Source organism: Maylandia zebra, linkage group LG14, assembly GCF_041146795.1.
Source record: "Maylandia zebra isolate NMK-2024a linkage group LG14, Mzebra_GT3a, whole genome shotgun sequence".
NCBI lineage: Eukaryota > Metazoa > Chordata > Actinopteri > Cichliformes > Cichlidae > Maylandia > Maylandia zebra.
Window position 1 is genome coordinate 3,313,404 of NC_135180.1, and position 19,626 is coordinate 3,333,029.

The window sequence follows — 19,626 nt, forward strand, 5'->3', positions numbered from 1 at the left end:
AAAATCAAACCTGTCCGGTCCAGTCCTCTGTGCCCTCCTTCCAGGCCCCCTCCTCCCACCCGGCTCGTGGATGGGTTGCCGGCTTACTCCATCACTCGCATAATGGACTCACGGCGCCGGGGGCGTGGCTGTCAGTACCTGGTTGACTGGGAGGGCTATGGCGTGGAGGAGCGCTCCTGGGTCCCGTGAGCAGCCGTTCTGGACGTGTCCATGCTCCGGGAGTTTCACCGCCTGCATCCGGACAAGCCTGGTGGGTCGCCGGGAGGCTCCCGTTGAGGGGGGGGTACTGTCATGGTCCCCGCACCTCGCCAGCTGACAGCAGTCAGGCGCTTTGTTTTGTTTTTTTCTCCTCGCTCGCCTCTGCTCTCCCTTTCTCTCTCATCCTCTTCCACTCTCTCTTTCTCCTGCCGGGGCGGAGCTCAGTATGGGCTCCTGCTCCTGGCCCACGCACCTGGAGATGATCAGCACACCTGCCGCTGATTATGAGAATTGGAGTCCTACTTAAGATGGCGAGTCTGCTCTACTCGTCGCTGGATCGTTGAGCCATCAGCGTCAGTCGTCCTGCACTCTGCAAAGTTTGTTCGTCAGTACGTCTGAACCAGGAGATTAACTGTTTCTCTTTCTGTGTATAGATTTCCCCTGGACCTGTTTTCCTTGTGCACGGTGACTGAGCGTGAGCAAGAGTGATAGAGGAAAGAAGAGGAGCTGTGTGTGGTTGCGAGGGCTGTGTGGAAATCTCCCCTCCCTGGACTCCTGCCCCTTTCACTCCCGGACCCTGGAACCCCGGCCCCTTTTCCCCAGACACCGTTGTGTGTGTATATATATTTCACCGTGGAGAACACTGTAAATAAATTCACGTTTGATTTGAAGAAACTTGTGGTCTGCGCCTGAGTCCGCTCCACTAATCGTGACAGATTGTACGTTGGCCAGTAGGATACTGGGCAGTGGTGCGCGATGCGCCTGCTGTCTCAGTCTGTTCCTAACGCCAGCGCGTTTCCCCCGATGCTTCTTTGTTCTACGCCTCGGATGAGCGACCCGTCCTTTGTTGTTCTCCGCGCCCCGTAGTATCTCTGGCGGCCAGGATGGGTCAGGTTTAAAAGTGTCCAAGATTAGATGTGCAACCTTGTCACCGATGTTTACAAGTGATCTGCTGTCGTATACTATAAAACTAGAGGATTTTGGAATGTAAACCAGAGCAAAAAATAAGTAAAAAACAAGAAAGGTGGATAGTCGGAGGGTGTCTGGACGTGGCCGCGCCATTTTGCCAAAAAAAAAAAAAAAAAAAAAGGATAGATCCTAAAGTTTCTAAACAGACTTGAGAAAGATGACTTTATTTTAGAATATTTTAACTCTTGTCTAATGTTAGACTTGACAAGACAGTTTTGGTTAACCTGACAGAATTCCACTGGTTTAGAGTATCCTGATCCAGTACTAATCAGAAGAAATTGTTAAGCCTCATTTTAAAATCAGTGTGAGAGGTACTTTGAGAAACTCAAACAACCACAATAAGTCTGCAGTCTGAGAGTGCTCAAATAAGTTAATATGCCACTATTTTTTAAATTTGAAATCAATTCTGGATTTAACAGGGAGCCAATGAAGAGAAATGAATATTGGAAAAATGTGGTCCATTTTTATCTTAAATTTTAGTCCAAGGAAATTAGAAACTCCGGACCACTTGGAGACATTTTTTCGTCATTTTAAAGTGTGTTATCTCCAGCGTGGTAAGGAGCATCACAACAATACAGCAGTTTCAGAAAAAGGTTTGATCAAAAAGAAAAAAAAAAGATTTGTCACTCCACATCAGTTCAAATTTCTTCATTTGCAAATGGCTTGAACAAAGGTGGACATATTTAGGTGCAGTCTAACCTTTCCACAGCTACAAGTCTAACATTGCACCAATGCTAAAATGTGATTTTTTTGGAAAGCTCCTCAACATAAAAGGCAGAGCGGCGAAGAACAAATTCTGCTGCTTTCCTGCACATGACACTGCACATAAATATTCAATAAATTAGCTGTGGCTGTTTTATAGATTGATCAGTCATCTCTGGCATACTCTGACAGGCAATGCCAGGGCTGAAATATTAATGCTGACAAATTAGGGATTTCTGAGTAAATGATGTCACATTCCACAGCGCCACTCAAATTGACTTGCTGGCACGAGGGCACATTTGCCAGGTCGGTATTACTATCACTTGCTCCCCCTCGTCTCTAACCTTTCATCTCTTGTCTCCCTCTCACTCCTGCCTCAAAATGATATTCATTATTATATCGCTAACCAGGAGTCATGCTTTTCTTAAATCCTAGAAACTAAGAGAAAAATAATAAGAGAAAAAACTAATTGGCCAAAAGCCAATTCACAGCTCAGCCAGATTTTGTGGTGGAAATTGGAGCTCAATGTGACCCAGGGCCCCAGTGTTGAAAATGGTTGAGTGTTGCACAGTAAAAGCAGAGATGTTATAGTCTGTGGAAATAAAGCTACATGTATGAGGAACACCCTGCTAGATCCAGTGGAGGATTTTGACCAGCTTCAACCACAGACAGAGGGAATCATGCTTCAGCACTCCTAGATATGCTGGGATTAGTACCAGTGATTTCTAATAGATTAGACGGGTTGCATTTGCACTCAGGCATATGTGAAAATGTATTATTTCAGCTGTGAGGATTATTTTGTTGTTTGACACTTTTAAATTAGTGCATTACATTAAGTTAATTAAATTTTAAATAGCAGTGTAACTTTTATGACATTAACATCATAATGAATCAAAATAAATGACAGTGAATCACAGAATAATGAATGCTCATGAAATAAAAAATATATTCAACATTTGGTAACAAAAAATGCTACAAAAATGTAGTGAGAACAAGATTTAAGTTTAATTGGTATCATATCTAATAGCGTTCTTATCAGTAACATTTATTCTACATATAAACAGTTCAGTTAATCTCAGTTTTATCGAACTGATATTAACTGAGTTCGATAAAACTGAATTAATTTTGTCTTAAATACGTTTTAAACTAGTTTTGCAATCAGATGAGTTGCCTCTTGTGGTCATTGCAAAGAATGCAGGTTTAAGGCACTCCTGCACAGGATTTGCTTTTCATTGTCTTTTACATAAACTTGAAGGCTCCACTCCAGTTGAATTAAATGATGCAATGTGTGTAATGTGAACTGGAGTAGTTGCACAGTTACACATAGAGTATGTGTACTGCTAAATTTGGGCATCGCTCTTCCGGAAGTTGGCTACAGCAAACTGCTGCAAACTGGTTTCCTAACCGGAAAGAGATCCATGTTCATGAATTATTTTTAAACTGCTTGAGGCAAGAAATGAGTGAAAACCTGGATTGGGACTGAGACCCTCTTATACTCAAGAAAGAAAGAATACACTACAAATACTAAACCCTAAGTTACTTCAATGTATTGATTAGTGCGTGTGACTGATAAAGTTCTTAAGATGCATAAAATAAAGTGCGTGTCTGTTCAATGTCCAAGAAAGTCAATCCAAAAATTTAAAACATTCTCAGTTTCTGTCAGGACGTCGCTGTGTAGATGGAGAAGAGAGGACCCAAACGCAGGACTCACGGCTTGGTGATTACTATGCAGTGTTGGGCAAGTTACTTGTAAAAGTAATTCATTATAGTTACTAGTTACTTCTTCAAAAATCTAACTGAGTTAGTAACCGAGTTACAAGATTCTAAAAGTAATTAATTACTTGAAAAGTAACTATTGCGTTACTTTAAAAAAAATGTTTAACCCTCTGGGGTCCAGGTCATAATTGGCCATTTTTAATACTTTTGATTTAACCTCTAGATTTCACCTTTAAAAATGATTTACTTTGGCTTGTTTGGTATTTTCCTTTCCAGCACAAACTCATGTGTCTGAATTTACAGTTATGTTTTCATTTTGACATACTGTATTAACACAATTGATCTACAATCAGGCAAAAACCATAAAATCCGATTAGAAAAAGTTAGAATTTTTACTGTAACAACCACAAACATTTTAATTAATCATATCTCATAACCTTAAATGCAAATATAAATTGTCAATTTTAAAATCATATGCACAAGTTCTGCAAACAACAAAGTTATTTGCAGCCATTTACCTTTTACCCTTTTTATAACCATTTCAAACTATTTACAGAACAATCAGCTGTTCTTCAATAAGATGCCACACAAATTATTTGTGCCACTTCAGAAAATAATTTCTGTCCACTATAAAGGAGAACATCACAGCCTGATACATGCAGGTCTGACAGCAGCAGGTGTATCACTCCTGTTTCTACCTGGAGACAGCAGTCGCCTCATTGTTCTGACACACAACACAAAACTATCCACAACACTAGGGCTGTTCGATAAAACGATATATATCTGATGACGATATAAAAACATCTATCATTTCATTTTACGCTATCGTTTGTTTCGTGGTGTCGCAAAATAAACTGTTTACAGCAATATTTTTTCATCGTTTTGATGGTCACTGTAGTGGCTATATTAATTTCTTAAAGTTCTCTCTTTCTCTTATATTTAATATAACCACACTACAGACGGACAAGCGTCTGTTTTTATGCATTGTCGTTAGCAACAACGACAGTAAAACCATCTCGTGTCCGCTTGTTTATTTTCCACATACACCTTTCAGAATAAAGCTCAAGATCCTGTTGAGACTTTTCAAAATAAACTGAATCACATGGAACAATATGCAGAGTGTTTACAGATGAGAAGCAAAAAAAGAGCCGTCAGGTGCTTAAAAAATAAACTTAGACTCAAACGTTAGAACAGGCTTTTCCCCGCAGCACGCTGTGTAATAAATACTCACAAAGAAAACGGCGGCCGATACAACTTATGTCTAAAAATGTATCGTTTTATTCATCGGTTAAAACATTCGACTCCAGCTACACGACGCCCACGAAACACTTCACGCAAGTCGAGCTGCCTGAGATTCATAGAATTTTCAGAAAATGAAAAAAATTTTGTGATTTATATCGTTATCGGAACGATAGCTGTCATATATCGTTATATGAGATTTTGGTCATATCGCACAGCCCTACACAACACTACACACTAACTACACAAGGCAACACATTAACTACACACTCCAAACATGCTAAACATCACAAATCTCTCATATCTCAAAACTCGCTCTCTCTCTTTTTCTGCTGTCTTTCTTTCTCTCTCTCTGTCACTCCTAAAACTTCCCCCTCTTCCTAAACAACCAAATGTCATGTTGCCATTTTTTGATTGGTCGACATGGTGCAGTTTTCCACCAACACGAAAGGGCTGTTTTTTGTTTTGTTTTTTTTTGTAACACTTTTACCACCGGCTCGTGTGACAAGACTCCCCCCTTATGCCCTCGGGTGCAGTCTTGACTCTACTTAAACATTCTGTGATAAAAGATACATCTCAAAAAATAAATATCAGTCTAGGGTTCATATGATTCTCGTGTCCACACAGACAAGCGGAGGCTAAGGAAATACACTTAACCGATTAAGGCTAATACATGTGAATACTCAAATGATAAGACACCATGCAATAAACCCAACACAGGATCTCAGGGTTAGAAAATGTATTAAACAATTGCAGGAAATTCACATCCAACCCTTTTTTCTTCATGAAAAAAAAACACATATACAAAACATACAATAAACCCCCGGGGGATAGATTTCAGTATTTTTTCCCTTAATCTGTCCAATGTTATTCTTTTCCCAGAGTGCACTCTTAGTTTATTTTTGTTGTTGGCGCGCTTTAGTTGGAGCTCTTAATAATAACAACAATACCTCCGAGTATCCGTGATGTCTCCACCTCCTCCGATGAATAACTCGCTCGTTGTGGTAGCAACCGTCTCCACTCGCGGCAGCGAGCAACGAATCTCCGGTTCCTTAGATAGCAGCGAATCATCCACGGTTAGCGACTCTCTCCCGAGACAACTCTCCAACTCCGTCTCTCCGCTCTGGCGGAATCTCCGTTAGCCAGGACCGTGGCGTTAGCCTAGCTCCAGCTAGCCAACGTAGCCAAATGTGCCTCGTGCTTAGCCAAGCACAAAAGATACGGGAAGCCCGGCTCAAACGCTCCGAATGATTACCGGGAAGCCCGCAGACGGGTGATATGTTGTTGCCGAACAACTTTGGTGACATAAGCAGTCCCGAAGTCCATGCTTCGTCTATGCCATTTTAGTAATCCTTCTTTTTCTCCTCTCTTCCTCCCGAGTCTCTTTCCCCCAGAAGTCATCTGCAAGTCATGACCTCTCGTGACGTAGCATAATAATAATGGATTGGATTTATATAGCGCTTTTCAAGGCACCCATACAAAACAAGTTACACTTCTTCTCTTTTAACAGACATTCACATTCCATAAAATTATGGTTTTTTAACGTAACTGATTTTTTCACACACTATTTATGCATTTTAATACAAACATTTATATCACATATTTATACCACTCTTAACCTCACCATGAACAATTATTTTCTCTTTAACTTATTCTCATGAAAACAAAATAAATACCACTGATATTTATCAGAGTATTACACTCTCCCCCCACCAAAGAAAAGCATGCCCTCATGACTTTGTACCTTGAAAACATAAACCAGTATGGCACAACAGGTGAGTAAAACACACAACTAAGCAAAGATGGATGTACCTATCCACTTATAAAAACAAGAGACATATTTCACTGTAGTGGCGGCTACCACACTGGGATGACCTGGTTCATCATAAGTTAACCTCAAAGGAGCCCTCTTTAACCTCTGAGGTCTGGTCTTAATGTCAAAGTCAGGATTAGTCTCAGAGTTAAGCTCAGTGTCCTCTTCTTGCAAGAGAATGTCTTCAGGCAGTGCTTTGTCTTTCCCTGTCTCCTCAGGATTCTCGCAAGTATCAGGTGATTCGGCTTCGATGATCTCAACAGACTCAGATTCATTTACACTGTCCGTCTCAGGTTCCTCTACACATTCCTGTGTTACTCCCAGCCCAACTGTTTTTGGTTGTTCAGCTACGTCGCTTAAGGAAATACCCAAATCCAGACTGAACGGTTCCAGAGTATCACTATCCATGTTGCACCTGAGAGGTTCAACAGTCAGATCACACCAAAGTCCAAAATCCTCATCTTCGGAGTCAGTGTACTCTTTCTCATCTTTATCACTGGGTGTGACTCCTTCCCTTTCAGAGTCTTTATCTGCCGTTCTCTGCGATAGTGTCTTTTCCTTTCCAGGCTTGTCTGTGCATTCTTTCTGTTTCCTCCGTCGCAAGACTCTCCTTGTAGGGGTGAGATCCGTATGGGATGCAGAGTCTAGACATATCCTCTCCCCAAGAGGCAGTAAGTGATTTCGATGGAGGATCTTGATTGGTCCATCACCATCTTCAGGTTTCAACCGGAACACTGGTAGGTTCGGCATCTTGCTTTCCACAACATATGGTTTTGACGCCCAGCGATCGGCCAGTTTATGCTTCCCCTGTAACCCGAGGTTTCGTAGCAAGACTCTGTCTCCAGGTAACAACTGTGCGAACCTGATTCTTTTGTCATACCGCTGCTCATTGTTCTCATTCTGTTTGGCAGCGACGGACTCTGCTAGTTCATAGGCAGCCTTTAACTCCTTCCTCAGGTCAGAAACGTACTTGAGGTAAGTTTTCTGTGGTGTGCCATCACTAGAAGTCTCGAAACACAAATCCACAGGTAACCTAGCTTCACGCCCAAACATAAGGAAATAAGGAGAGAAACCTGTAGCTTCATTTGGAGTGCAATTATAAGCATGAACCAAATGAACGACGTGCTGACTCCATTTTTTCTTTCTGTTCGGTTCCAGGGTCCCCAACATGTCCAACAACGTCCTATTAAACCTCTCGGGTTGAGGGTCTCCTTGAGGATGATAGGGCGTCGTTCTTGATTTTTCAACTCCAAGTGAACTCAACACTTCATGGACAAGGCGACTTTCAAAATCTCTGCCCTGATCACTGTGCATCCTCCGTGGCAGTCCGTAATGAACAAAATACTTCTCCAGCAACACCTTTGCAACCGTAGAGGCTCTCTGGTCTTTTGTTGGAAAAGCTTGAGCATAACGAGTGTAGTGATCGGTAATGACCAGAACATTTTCTGTGCTGCTCGAATCAGGCTCTATGGACAAAAAGTCCATACAAACGAGGTCGAACGGTCCCTCACTTTGCAAATGCGACAAAGGTGCAGCTCTCTTGGGTAGAGTCTTTCTTTTTATACACCTCTCACAAGACTTGCAATACTCTTCAATCTCTGACTTCATCCGAGGCCAGTAGAACCGGTTTCTTACCAAGCCGTATGTCTTGTCGAGGCCCAAATGACCTGAGTCATCGTGCAGTGATTTCAGTACAGGGACTCTATACTTTTCTGGTAGTACCAACTGAGAACAGCGGGATTTCCCTGGATGAGTTACAATGCGATACATCACTCCTTTTTGCATCTTTAACCTGTCCCACTCTCTCAACAGCAAAGAGCAAGTTGGTTGCTTGGTCTTGTCAACTTGGTTACTATTCCCATTACTCAGAGCTGTCCACACTTGACCTATGCCGGGGTCTTCCCGTTGAGCGGTCGACAACTCAGCAAGACTCACAAAGGGCATATTCTTAACACTCAAAGAAGCCAGATTGCAATAAGCTTGTGGGATAGCTTGTGGAGAAGTGCCAAAAGAGTCAATGGCTCTTCCGGATCGTGGGTTTTTATGTTTCATCACCCCAGACATTTGACACAAGGCTCTCACTCCTGCTGCAGGAACGTCGTCCCACTCGGATTTGGATATCGACCCCGATTGTGGCCGGCGAGAGAGAGCGTCAGCGTCAATGTTTTGGACTCCTGCTCTGTACTTGAGACTAAAGTCATATGTAGACAGGGCAGCAAGCCAACGGTGACCCGTTGCGTCTAGCTTGGCAGACGTTAGCACATATGTCAGAGGGTTGTTGTCTGTCCTCACCTCGAACTTGGTCCCGTACAGATAGTCATGCAGTCTGTCCACTACCGCCCACTTCAGCGCCAAAAATTCCAATTTATGGGCTGGGTAATTCTTTTCTGAAGGAGTCAAACTCCGACTGACGAAAGCCACAGGTCTCAATCCTTCGCCTTGATCCTGGTACAGCACTCCTCCTAGGCCCTCCCGGCTAGCGTCTACATGCAGCACATAAGGTAGCTGAGGATCGGCAAAGGCCAACACAGGAGCTTGGGTAAGTCGTCGCTTCAGCTCCTCGAAGGCTGCCTCACATTCTCCGCTCCATCGACCACCAAAGGGCTCTGCGGGGTTAAGGTGCGGACCATCCTGTCTCTCCTTTACTTTCTTCTTTGCAGTTGAAGGGTAACCAGACAACAGTTGGTTCAATGGGTGAGCTACCTTGGAGTAATCTTTCACGAAACGCCGGTAGTACCCACAGAATCCAAGAAACGACCGTAACGCAGTCACAGTGTTGGGTCTTGGCCATGCGGTTACAGCTTCAGTCTTCTTTGGATCAGTAGACACCCCGTCTTGAGATATGATGTGCCCAACGTAAGTCACCGATGGCTGACAAAACTGACATTTATCCAGTGACAGCTTCAGTCCTTCGTCCTTTAGACGGTCAAGCACCTTCAGCAACCGGATCTCATGCTCCTCAAGCGTGGCTCCAAACACAATGAGATCGTCGAGATAGACCAACACCTCAAGCAAGTTCATGTCTCCAACAGTTTGTTCCATTACCCGCTGAAATGTAGCGGGAGCCCCTGTCACTCCCTGTGGCATTCTTTCAAATTGGAAGAATCCAGCCGGGCAAATGAAAGCTGTCTTTTCCTTGTCGGAGTCTGCCATGGGCACTTGATAGTATCCACTCCGAAGGTCAAGCACACTGAACCACTTGCTTCCACTGAGACATGCCAAAGCATCTTCAATTCTTGGCACCGTGTATTGGTCGGGAGTGGTGCGGCGGTTTAGGGTCCGAAAATCCACACACATCCTTATTTTCCCATTCTTCTTTCTCACGACCACAATGGGTGAGGCATAAGGACTGCGTGACTCTGTAATAACACCAGCAGTTTTTAGCTGCGCTAGATGCTGTCTCAATGCCTCCACGTCAGCAGGCGGCAACCGACGAGACCTCTCCCGAAATGGTTTGTCCTCTGTGGTTTTAATAGTGTGCTGGGTGCTCTTACTGCATCCGACATCAAACTCAAGCAGAGAGAAAACTTCACTCCGCTCCATCATTTCTGTCACCAACCTTTCCTTCCACTCCTTAGGAACTGGTGAGTCTCCAAAGTTGAAAGAAGAGGGGCTCAGCTTCCCAGGGAACTCGACTTCAGACTCTTCCTTCCCAGGTAGAGATGACACAACGTCGACTGGAAACAGATGAGCTATTGGTGTCCCTCTGGTCAAGGTAATTTCCCGTGCTGACATGTTTCTAACTAGAACAGTAATTCTTTTTGCCGTCACCCCAGTGGAGGTCTGCAACTCTGGTCTCACCAGGAGTCCATCGGGAAACCGTGACTCATTCTCAGGGTCATCAGGTGAGTCTACAAGGATTGTCTGAGTGCCCAGCGCTCCCTGAAATTTTGGTGCCCCAGCCACTTGGGCGACTCCCCCAGGCCGTATGGTGACAGGTTTGGCTTGGGTGAACCACACCGTTCCCCTCTGGTTACTGTCAGCATCAGGTGGTAACACTGAGATCTCACTGAAAACTTTTCTGAAGACTGGGTGAATGTGCATGGATCTCACAAAGTTTTCCCCTCCCTTTTCCCTGCAGTGGCTAAGCAATCGCCTCACAGTGGGTGTGTTGGTGCCAACAAGCAGGGAAACTTCACCTCTCACAACTGGGTCGGGACATACCAACACAAGTGCATCAATGGTCTCACTCACGCCTACATCTGCTTCCAAAAACTCCAGCCTAAGTGACAAATAGCCATCATAAGGGTACTCGGCGGAACTGAGACCCCATATCGCCAACGTGTCGATAGACGTCAATGGCAGGTGTGTCAAATATCTGTCGTAGAAGGATCTGTACAGCAGGGTTACTTGAGAACCAGAATCGAGTATGGCTTTAGAGTAGATGCCTTCAATCTGTACCGACACTACAGAGCTAGGGCCCACTAAGCCTGCAGGTACAGTGTCTTTCACTTTTCCCTCTAAGGTGCTGCACTTGGTGGAACGTTTTGCAACCACCGGGATGCCAGGCCGTTCCTCTACTGGACCCCGCGGTAGTTTCCCGATTTCTTTGTCAGTTTAATGAGGCGCTTGTTGACTTTGAGTAGGTTTTCTTCACCTTCACATTCTCTCTTAAAATGTCCATCCTCCCCACATCTGTAGCAAAATATTCCAGGTTTATCCTCTTGATAGCCAGACCTTTGTGGGGTAGCATTTCTTTTATAAGGTGGCTTGGTAGGGACTTCTGGTTGTGAAATCTGGGTGTCTGGATGTGATGCAATCGTAGCAGCTTTAAGACTAAGCATCTCAGCTTTCATGACACTTAACTCTTTTTTCAGCTTTGCCACTTCTTGTTCAGGTGCCGACTTAGAAACAGGAGTTACAGACTGTGACATTACTGGGTTCTTACTATCGTTTCTGCTTTGGAGCATGTCCTCTTCCTCCCTTACTTCTTTTAGCAATTCACTGAAAGAAGGGGGTTCTCGCAGCTTGTGAGTCATACGAAGACGAAGTGCAATCATGTCTTGTTGCAGTGCTCCCCTCACAACCTGCTCCATCCGTAATCGATTCATGTCAGACAGTGCCACGCCTCCTTTTCTGAAAATACAGTGCAGCAGTTTATCCAACCTCAACAAGTAAGTAGACAACTTTTCGCCCACATTTTGGTAGGTATGTCTGAACTTCACCAGAAGATCGGACGCACTCTCAGTTGTTCCAAAAGCCGTCTCCAAAACCTGCATGTAGTCATATGAAGTTGCAGTGGGCTGCTGCACTCTCAAGAACCTTACAATGTCTGCAGCTGGACCTTTCAGACTTTCCACTATTCGCTGTTTCTTTATGTTGTCACTGCACTGCCACTCATCTAGCAGATGTGTTGTCTGTTCTGCCCAGGCATCATACTCTTCCTCCCCATTGGGCGTAGGTTTCACACCAGAGAACATGCGCAGCTTACGATAGCTCTGAGAATCAACAGATGTGGTGTTACATTTATCCACTAAGGAACTGATAGCATGTATCAAAGCCGTGTTCACATCAAGGGGTGAAGGCTGAAGTAAGCCACCAACGTCAGTAAGAGTTTTACCTTCCGCATTCAGGAATGACATTAGCTTAGATTGAAACTCATCATTTTCTGCAGGAGCAGTGAGCACATGAGCTGGCCATGGACCCGCCTCACCAGGGAGTCCAACAACATCCGGTGCGGTTTGATTTCTTAAATCAGTTGAAGTCTTGATCAGTACCAACTGTGTCTTAGAAGCTACATCAAGACAACGGTCAACTATCTCAGATTTTCCAAATACTTTGACCTGACTCAAAGCCGATAGCAGAACTGCATCTGTGACATCGGGGTCCACATCACTCAAAACAACTGCATGTCCATAAGCTAACTGCTTCCTTTTGCACCAAGCTTCAATTTCAACGGCTTCCATTTTTCTTTTTTTCTTTTTTTCTTTTTTTTTTTTTTTAGCTCAAACAGTAAGAGATCTCACAATAAATGTAACCACACTTGACAATGAAAATAATTTCCTTAGCAATCTCAAAAAAAATTTGTTCCCTCTCTTTGGTGAATAACGGAAAACCAGGTCAGTCATAACAAAATTACATACAATCCCGGCTCGAGCCCCCAAAAATGTAACACTTTTACCACCGGCTCGTGTGACAAGACTCCCCCCTTATGCCCTCGGGTGCAGTCTTGACTCTACTTAAACATTCTGTGATAAAAGATACATCTCAAAAAATAAATATCAGTCTAGGGTTCATATGATTCTCGTGTCCACACAGACAAGCGGAGGCTAAGGAAATACACTTAACCGATTAAGGCTAATACATGTGAATACTCAAATGATAAGACACCATGCAATAAACCCAACACAGGATCTCAGGGTTAGAAAATGTATTAAACAATTGCAGGAAATTCACATCCAACCCTTTTTTCTTCATGAAAAAAAAACACATATACAAAACATACAATAAACCCCCGGGGGATAGATTTCAGTATTTTTTCCCTTAATCTGTCCAATGTTATTCTTTTCCCAGAGTGCACTCTTAGTTTATTTTTGTTGTTGGCGCGCTTTAGTTGGAGCTCTTAATAATAACAACAATACCTCCGAGTATCCGTGATGTCTCCACCTCCTCCGATGAATAACTCGCTCGTTGTGGTAGCAACCGTCTCCACTCGCGGCAGCGAGCAACGAATCTCCGGTTCCTTAGATAGCAGCGAATCATCCACGGTTAGCGACTCTCTCCCGAGACAACTCTCCAACTCCGTCTCTCCGCTCCGGCGGAATCTCCGTTAGCCAGGACCGTGGCGTTAGCCTAGCTCCAGCTAGCCAACGTAGCCAAATGTGCCTCGTGCTTAGTCAAGCACAAAAGATACGGGAAGCCCGGCTCAAACGCTCCGAATGATTACCGGGAAGCCCGCAGACGGGTGATATGTTGTTGCCGAACAACTTTGGTGACATAAGCAGTCCCGAAGTCCATGCTTCGTCTATGCCATTTTAGTAATCCTTCTTTTTCTCCTCTCTTCCTCCCGAGTCTCTTTCCCCCGGAAGTCATCTGCAAGTCATGACCTCTCGTGACGTAGCATACAAAACAAGTTACACTTCTTCTCTTTTAACAGACATTCACATTCCATAAAATTATGGTTTTTTAACGTAACTGATTTTTTCACACACTATTTATGCATTTTAATACAAACATTTATATCACATATTTATACCACTCTTAACCTCATCATGAACAATTATTTTCTCTTTAACTTATTCTCATGAAAACAAAATAAATACCACTGATATTTATCAGAGTATTACATTTTATTTTTGGGTCATAAGCAGAAAGCGCTTGCTAGCGCTGTCCTTAGACGTTAAACGTGACGAAACTATTGAGGAAAAAACGCCGCGTATATATTGTTTATCATGACTCTGGTCTTAGGTAGCCTATTAACACAATTTAAAAACTGGTATACACTCTAAAAAGTGTATTTCAGCAGTAGTTGAAGTTACGTAAAGTTCAGAGTCAGTTTCATTAAGATTTCTGCTTTAGTGGAGCCAGTCTAAATTTGTGGAGTATATCAACTTGTTATTACGTGTTGTTCCCTCAGTACACATGTAACCTGCTATTCTCATTAGAGTCAACCTGCATCAATTAGGTTTCTCGTGACGCAGTGCGTCTGATGTCATGACGTCTCCGCCTTCTCCAGAATTTTCTACCTGCGGTTGAGAACAACAATTTGAGAGGCACTTGGCTGCAGGCAGGACCTCGTGAACAATTTGGTCAATAAGGTAACGAAGATATTACTTTTTCCATAGTCCTTGAAGGTAAGTCAAATGTAGAACACATATTTTAATATATTAGATATAAAAATATTCCAACTGTATTGTTAAGTTTGTTAAGTGTTTAGTAAACTGACCTGACCAAACCGCTATCATTCAGCCCTGCTAACATTAGCGAAATGTCAGACCTGTTGGTAGTTTGTGTTTGGACATGTAGGTTAAGTTAGTAGTTTGCCGGCGGTACTCTCTTGTTTTAATATCGTAACGCTAGCTTAAAGTTGTGTATTCATGCAGTGTGTCGGTGTTGGCTTACTGTTAGTTATTCATTAGCATTAGCACATTATAGCGGCAAGCTGGGCCGCGGTTCTCTTCAGACTACGTTACTTCGGGCGCGCGCATTTATACACGAGTGGTTGTTCGCAGTATGCCTGTCGGCGCGAATAGTTCATGCGGTCACGGCCACGGGTGATATAGGAGGTAAAGTTTAGCTGTGGTGGCTCCAGGAAGCATGCATTTACTGCCGCTTGCATTGCTTTCAATGTACATGACGTTAAGAAGGCGAGGAGAAAGGGTGCGTGCAGCGCTCGTACACGCACGGATCAGCCGTGTGAGAGGGAGATGGTGTGCGGCAGAAAATCAAAATTAGAAATCATAGAAGAAAGTATTACGCTATTGAACACAGAAAATACAGCCATCAGATTTCTTGTAGACCTAGCACACTTCTGGTCTGTGTCTGAATACATATACAAGTACATAGATGCAGATTGTAGGAGCCATAATTGAATGTATTGAATTTTGATGATCACTGGGTTTTTATTTGTTTGGTTGTTATGGGAGTCACGTGGGTGCTAGCGGTGACATAAATGGGCGTTGTCAGTCTGTCATTCGCTGGGTTTGATTTTGACAGAGAGGAGGGCTGGGTAGCCGTAGTTTTTGTTGACTAAAGATGTAGCGACTTCCACAGTCGCTAGAGGCCGGGGATGAAGCCTGCCTATTTGCCTGACGCGCTGCACAACATGTTTCGCCTTGTTACATTAGAGCCTGTGATGTTGTAAGAGTCTGAATCGGGATCCGATGACATTACTCTGTAAACTCTCAAAGCACTTTAATAAACAAGCAAACAATTCCACCTCTCGCATTATTGCGTAAAGTTGACAGCGCGTCAGGCAAATAGGCAGGCTTCATCCCCGGCCTCTAGCGACTGTGGAAGTCGCTACACAGATGAACACTGTAAACATGATGAAAGACTAACTCGAACATATCTTTAATCTTTAGGACTTTGGGTAGTGCTTCCTTTCCTTCCTGTCAACCTCTCCAGAGGGGTGTCTGCTGATGGCAGAAAGATTACATCACCTCTGGTTGGAACCCTGGACAGTGCCACAACCTTTGGCTTGGTGTCCAATGTGATGCCCCATCGCCACCTTCTGACCTAACTTCTTCTCAGCTCTTTGACTACTTCAAGAGGGGCATTCCTGTGTGGAGGCGTGCCAGGCAGCTCGTTTTACCTGTGAACTTGCGTACTTTCACTTCATCAACAACAAAGGTATGCAAGTTCAAAATAGTAATGTCTCATTTAAACTTAATTCAGTTTTACACTGAACAGGAATCGGCTTTATATATAAAACAATTGCAAAAAAAAAAAAAGTACCTATGGGCATTTGGGTTTTGTTTTTAAACTTTTGTTTTGAACTTATCCCTTTAAAATCTATTTAGAGAGGGCTGGCTACATTTGATGAATACATTTTGTGTTTAAATGATTCGCTTTGTGTTGGGCAATGTGGCAAAAAGCTGAGATGAGATCTAGTCTCATATCACCATATTGATATATTGTAATATTGCCCAACTCTCCCTCTGTGTTTTCTCAAATTATTTATATACACCCAGTAAAGCGTGTCTCTTTGTTTCTCCAGTGCTATGCTTCATGTGGAGATGCAAGGACTGTGGGACAACATTAACAAAAAGATCTGAATTGCTCAAACACTACAAACTGATTCATAGGCATTACGGACGAGGCCACTCATATCCATGCACTTATTTAAATTGTGCATGTAGGTTCAAGACTTGGAACGCCCTACTGAGCCATCTATCAAGAAATCACCCTGCCCAACAAGCAGTCTCCAAAGCTGCATCCACATTCACTTGCCATATTTGTGGCCATAATCAACTCTCCACAGAAAGAGAATATTTTCAACATATCTATCAGCATCTTAAAAATAAGGAGACTGTAACATGTGTGTTCCAAAACTGTGAATATAAAGCCAATGTCTATGAGAACTTCAAAAGTCATAAATACAGAAAACACTCTGGTACAGTGAACACATTTAAGCCTGGAATAAGTTCTGTTGATGAATCTTGTGCCAGTGTTGCCAGTGATATTTCAGATGTGGAAATTATAGAGAGTGATGTAAATTTAAATTCTGCTTTTGACAATGGGTATTCTGAAAACTTAGAGAAGGATATTGAGCTTAAAATTGCTTCAGTGCTCCTTAAGTTGGAACACATCTTTCTTGTGTCTAATGCAGCTGTAGATGAGCTTTTGCAGGAGTTAAACTATTTGATTGGTTCTGTTTCTGTGGCGATTACCCAAAAGACTATTAGCCAAGTATTACAAGACAACGGATGCCAATTTGACCAGTCAGTTGTTGAAAAGCTAGCCAGTGTACTCTGTGAGACAAACCCTGTAAAAAAAGCAATTGGAGATAAAGGTCCACTTTCCAGTCCTTGGAGACGAAAAGCATACTACAAGAGCCACTTTAAAGTAGTGGAACCAGTGGAATATATACTTGACCGAAAAAATAACAAGTTATTCCAATATATTTCAATTTTAAAGTCTTTGCAGCATATTCTTGACTGCCAGACAATCTTGGATCAGGCTGTTAATTTGAATACTGTAGATAATCAGCCTCAAAAAACTTCTGTGCACTACAAAACTATCTTCGATGGTGACTTCTTCCATGAAAATGGACTGTTGTCCAAGCAGGAAAGCATTTCATTGATATTATACATTGATGAATTCGAAATATGTAATCCCCTTGGTACATCACGGAGGAAGCATAAAATTTGTGGATTGTACTGGGTTTTGGGTAATTTGCCACCAGGCTGTAATTCTGCTTTAACCTCAATCTATTTGGCTGCTTTAATCAAAAGTAATGATCTGAAGTGCTATGGGTATGAGAAAGCTAATCCTATGCTCTTCCCCCCTTCTGCTTCTCTTCTCTTTTTCTTCTTTCCTCTCCTTGTTGTCTCCTATATTCTCCTCACCTCCTCTCCTTCTCTCTTCTCTTCAATGTCTCCCATATTCTCGCCATCTCTCTTCTCCTCCCCTTTCCTCCTCTCTTTGCCTTCTCTCTTTTCCTCTAGTTTGACATTAAATTCTCCTAATTGGAAATGTCAGTGGTTTACATGTTGATCCTCACTAACTGTGCTTGTGCTTTGTTCTCAGACCACCATGGCTGGTTCAACACCTGCAAGACTGAAGGTGATTTTAGGAGAGAACAACATTGAAAAGCTGACTCTTCCAAATGGCATCCCAGAGTCACTTGAAGACCTTCTCAGCACGATAAAGACTACCTTTGGGTTAAAAGGTAACTTCAGACTGCAATACATGGACCAAGACTTTGGCAATGACTTCTTCAATCTGAATTCTACCACCGAACTTCGGAATTTGGGGACAATCAAAGTGATCCACCAGCAAACAAATCCACCTTTGATCAGTGCCGATCAGTCCACTTCATCTCTGTCTCTTTCATTTGAGTCTGATGACGGTATTTCGGTGGCATCAAATGACACAATTATCCTCTCATCCCCTGAATCTATGTCATCTCGAACACAACAGTGGCCAGAAGATTTTGCAATTCCCCAATTTTCATATGACACAGAGCTACAGCTAGAGAGGGGGAATACTGAGTACCGTGTGAGCCAAAAAATGTTGACTTTAAGCACCCGAATGCTGTATGATATCCTGAAAAGAGTTGCAGAAGAAATTTACCGTTACAAGGCCTATCCAGAGGATGCACATTTCTGCGCAGCTGCAGAGGCCCTTATCAAAAAGCACCCATGTTTGAAAGAACCTGGATCATTCAATGGCTGCTACGGTTGGAAACAACGACTGAAGTACAAAATGGCAAACTACAGGACCCAGCTCAAATTACAGGGGTGTCCAGAGCTGTGTGTAAACTCACTGAAATCTAAAGCTACTACAGATGCTTTCCCTGCTAAAAAAGTGAAGAAGCCAAAACGTTCTGAAGCTAACTTTTATCCATCCTTTCCTACTGGTGAGACTCTGGACAGCATGGAAAAAGTGAGACTAGAACTTCTGACAGAGATCGGGATAAGGGACAATGAAAGGGTCATCGCAGACAAAATGGCTAACACGTTTGCCTACAGACGACATGAGGTGGTAAACCAAGAACCAAGCATTCAGGAACTGAAGGACAGATGGCCTGCACTCTTCACACAGAAAGAGGTAAGAATGGAACTGAAGTGATCGAAGTCTGTATGCTTCGGGATTTATTGCAGTTAACTTTCATGAATCGGTCATAACTTGATGTGGTTGAGATTTTATAACACTGAACTTAATGAAAGAATTTACATTTTGAATTCCCATATATGTTATACTTTTTGGGATATATACATTTTGGCATACAATCAGTTTCAGCATTTTGTTCCATAATACAATATCTAGTGTCATTTGTGTTTTGTTTTTAGATAAATACAGAGTTCCAGAGGCTCATGGCTGTTCCTCTTGAGTGGAAGTTCATGGCCCAGTTAGACATGCACTCAAGTCAGCTGATCAAAGTCATACGTGCCAAAGGAGGAGCAACACGCCAAAAGATTGCGAACATCATGGACACATTGGACCAGGTAAATCTGTACCATCAAACAAGATACTTCGTAACTAAGAGGGCTGTCAAAATATATCTGAATCCTTCATAAATACAATATGGGCAGGCCAATGTTAATCATGGCTTTCATATGCATGAATGTTTTTAGCGACTCAAAAAATACACCACTGAACTCATCCCCTTTTCTTTCTGTAAGGAATCTCTGGGCTTGTGAATTACTGTTTTTAAATAAAGTACATGTAAGTTAAGCAATAAGAGTAAGGATGTCTGTCTTATGAAATTTAGAGTTTAAAATTAATCAACATTTGTTGTTCTAGACTGTGGACATTAATCATCGGAGGGAATGTGTGCTGAAAGCCCTCACCATCTTCCTGGGAGAAGATGCAGATGGCCTGAT

At 42.8% G+C, this 19,626-nt stretch overlaps 2 protein-coding genes across 2 annotated transcripts; one reads left to right on the plus strand and one right to left on the minus strand.

Moving 5' to 3' along the window:
* Positions 1-11,154: 11,154 nt before the first annotated feature.
* LOC106675537 (paraneoplastic antigen Ma1-like) lies at positions 11,155-17,682 on the minus strand. The gene is made up of 2 exons (XM_076873571.1): positions 17,647-17,682; positions 11,155-12,075 (listed from the first exon to the last, which is right to left on the minus strand). Exons 1-2 carry the CDS (start codon positions 17,680-17,682, stop codon positions 11,155-11,157), a joined length of 957 nt encoding a protein of 318 aa, XP_076729686.1.
* LOC106675502 (uncharacterized) lies at positions 15,680-19,320 on the plus strand. Its single transcript, XM_024799124.2, has 3 exons — positions 15,680-15,928; positions 17,828-18,850; positions 19,093-19,320. Exons 2-3 carry the CDS (start codon positions 17,834-17,836, stop codon positions 19,318-19,320), a joined length of 1,245 nt encoding a protein of 414 aa, XP_024654892.2. The 5' UTR covers positions 15,680-15,928; positions 17,828-17,833.
* The last annotated feature ends 306 nt before the right edge of the window (positions 19,321-19,626 follow it).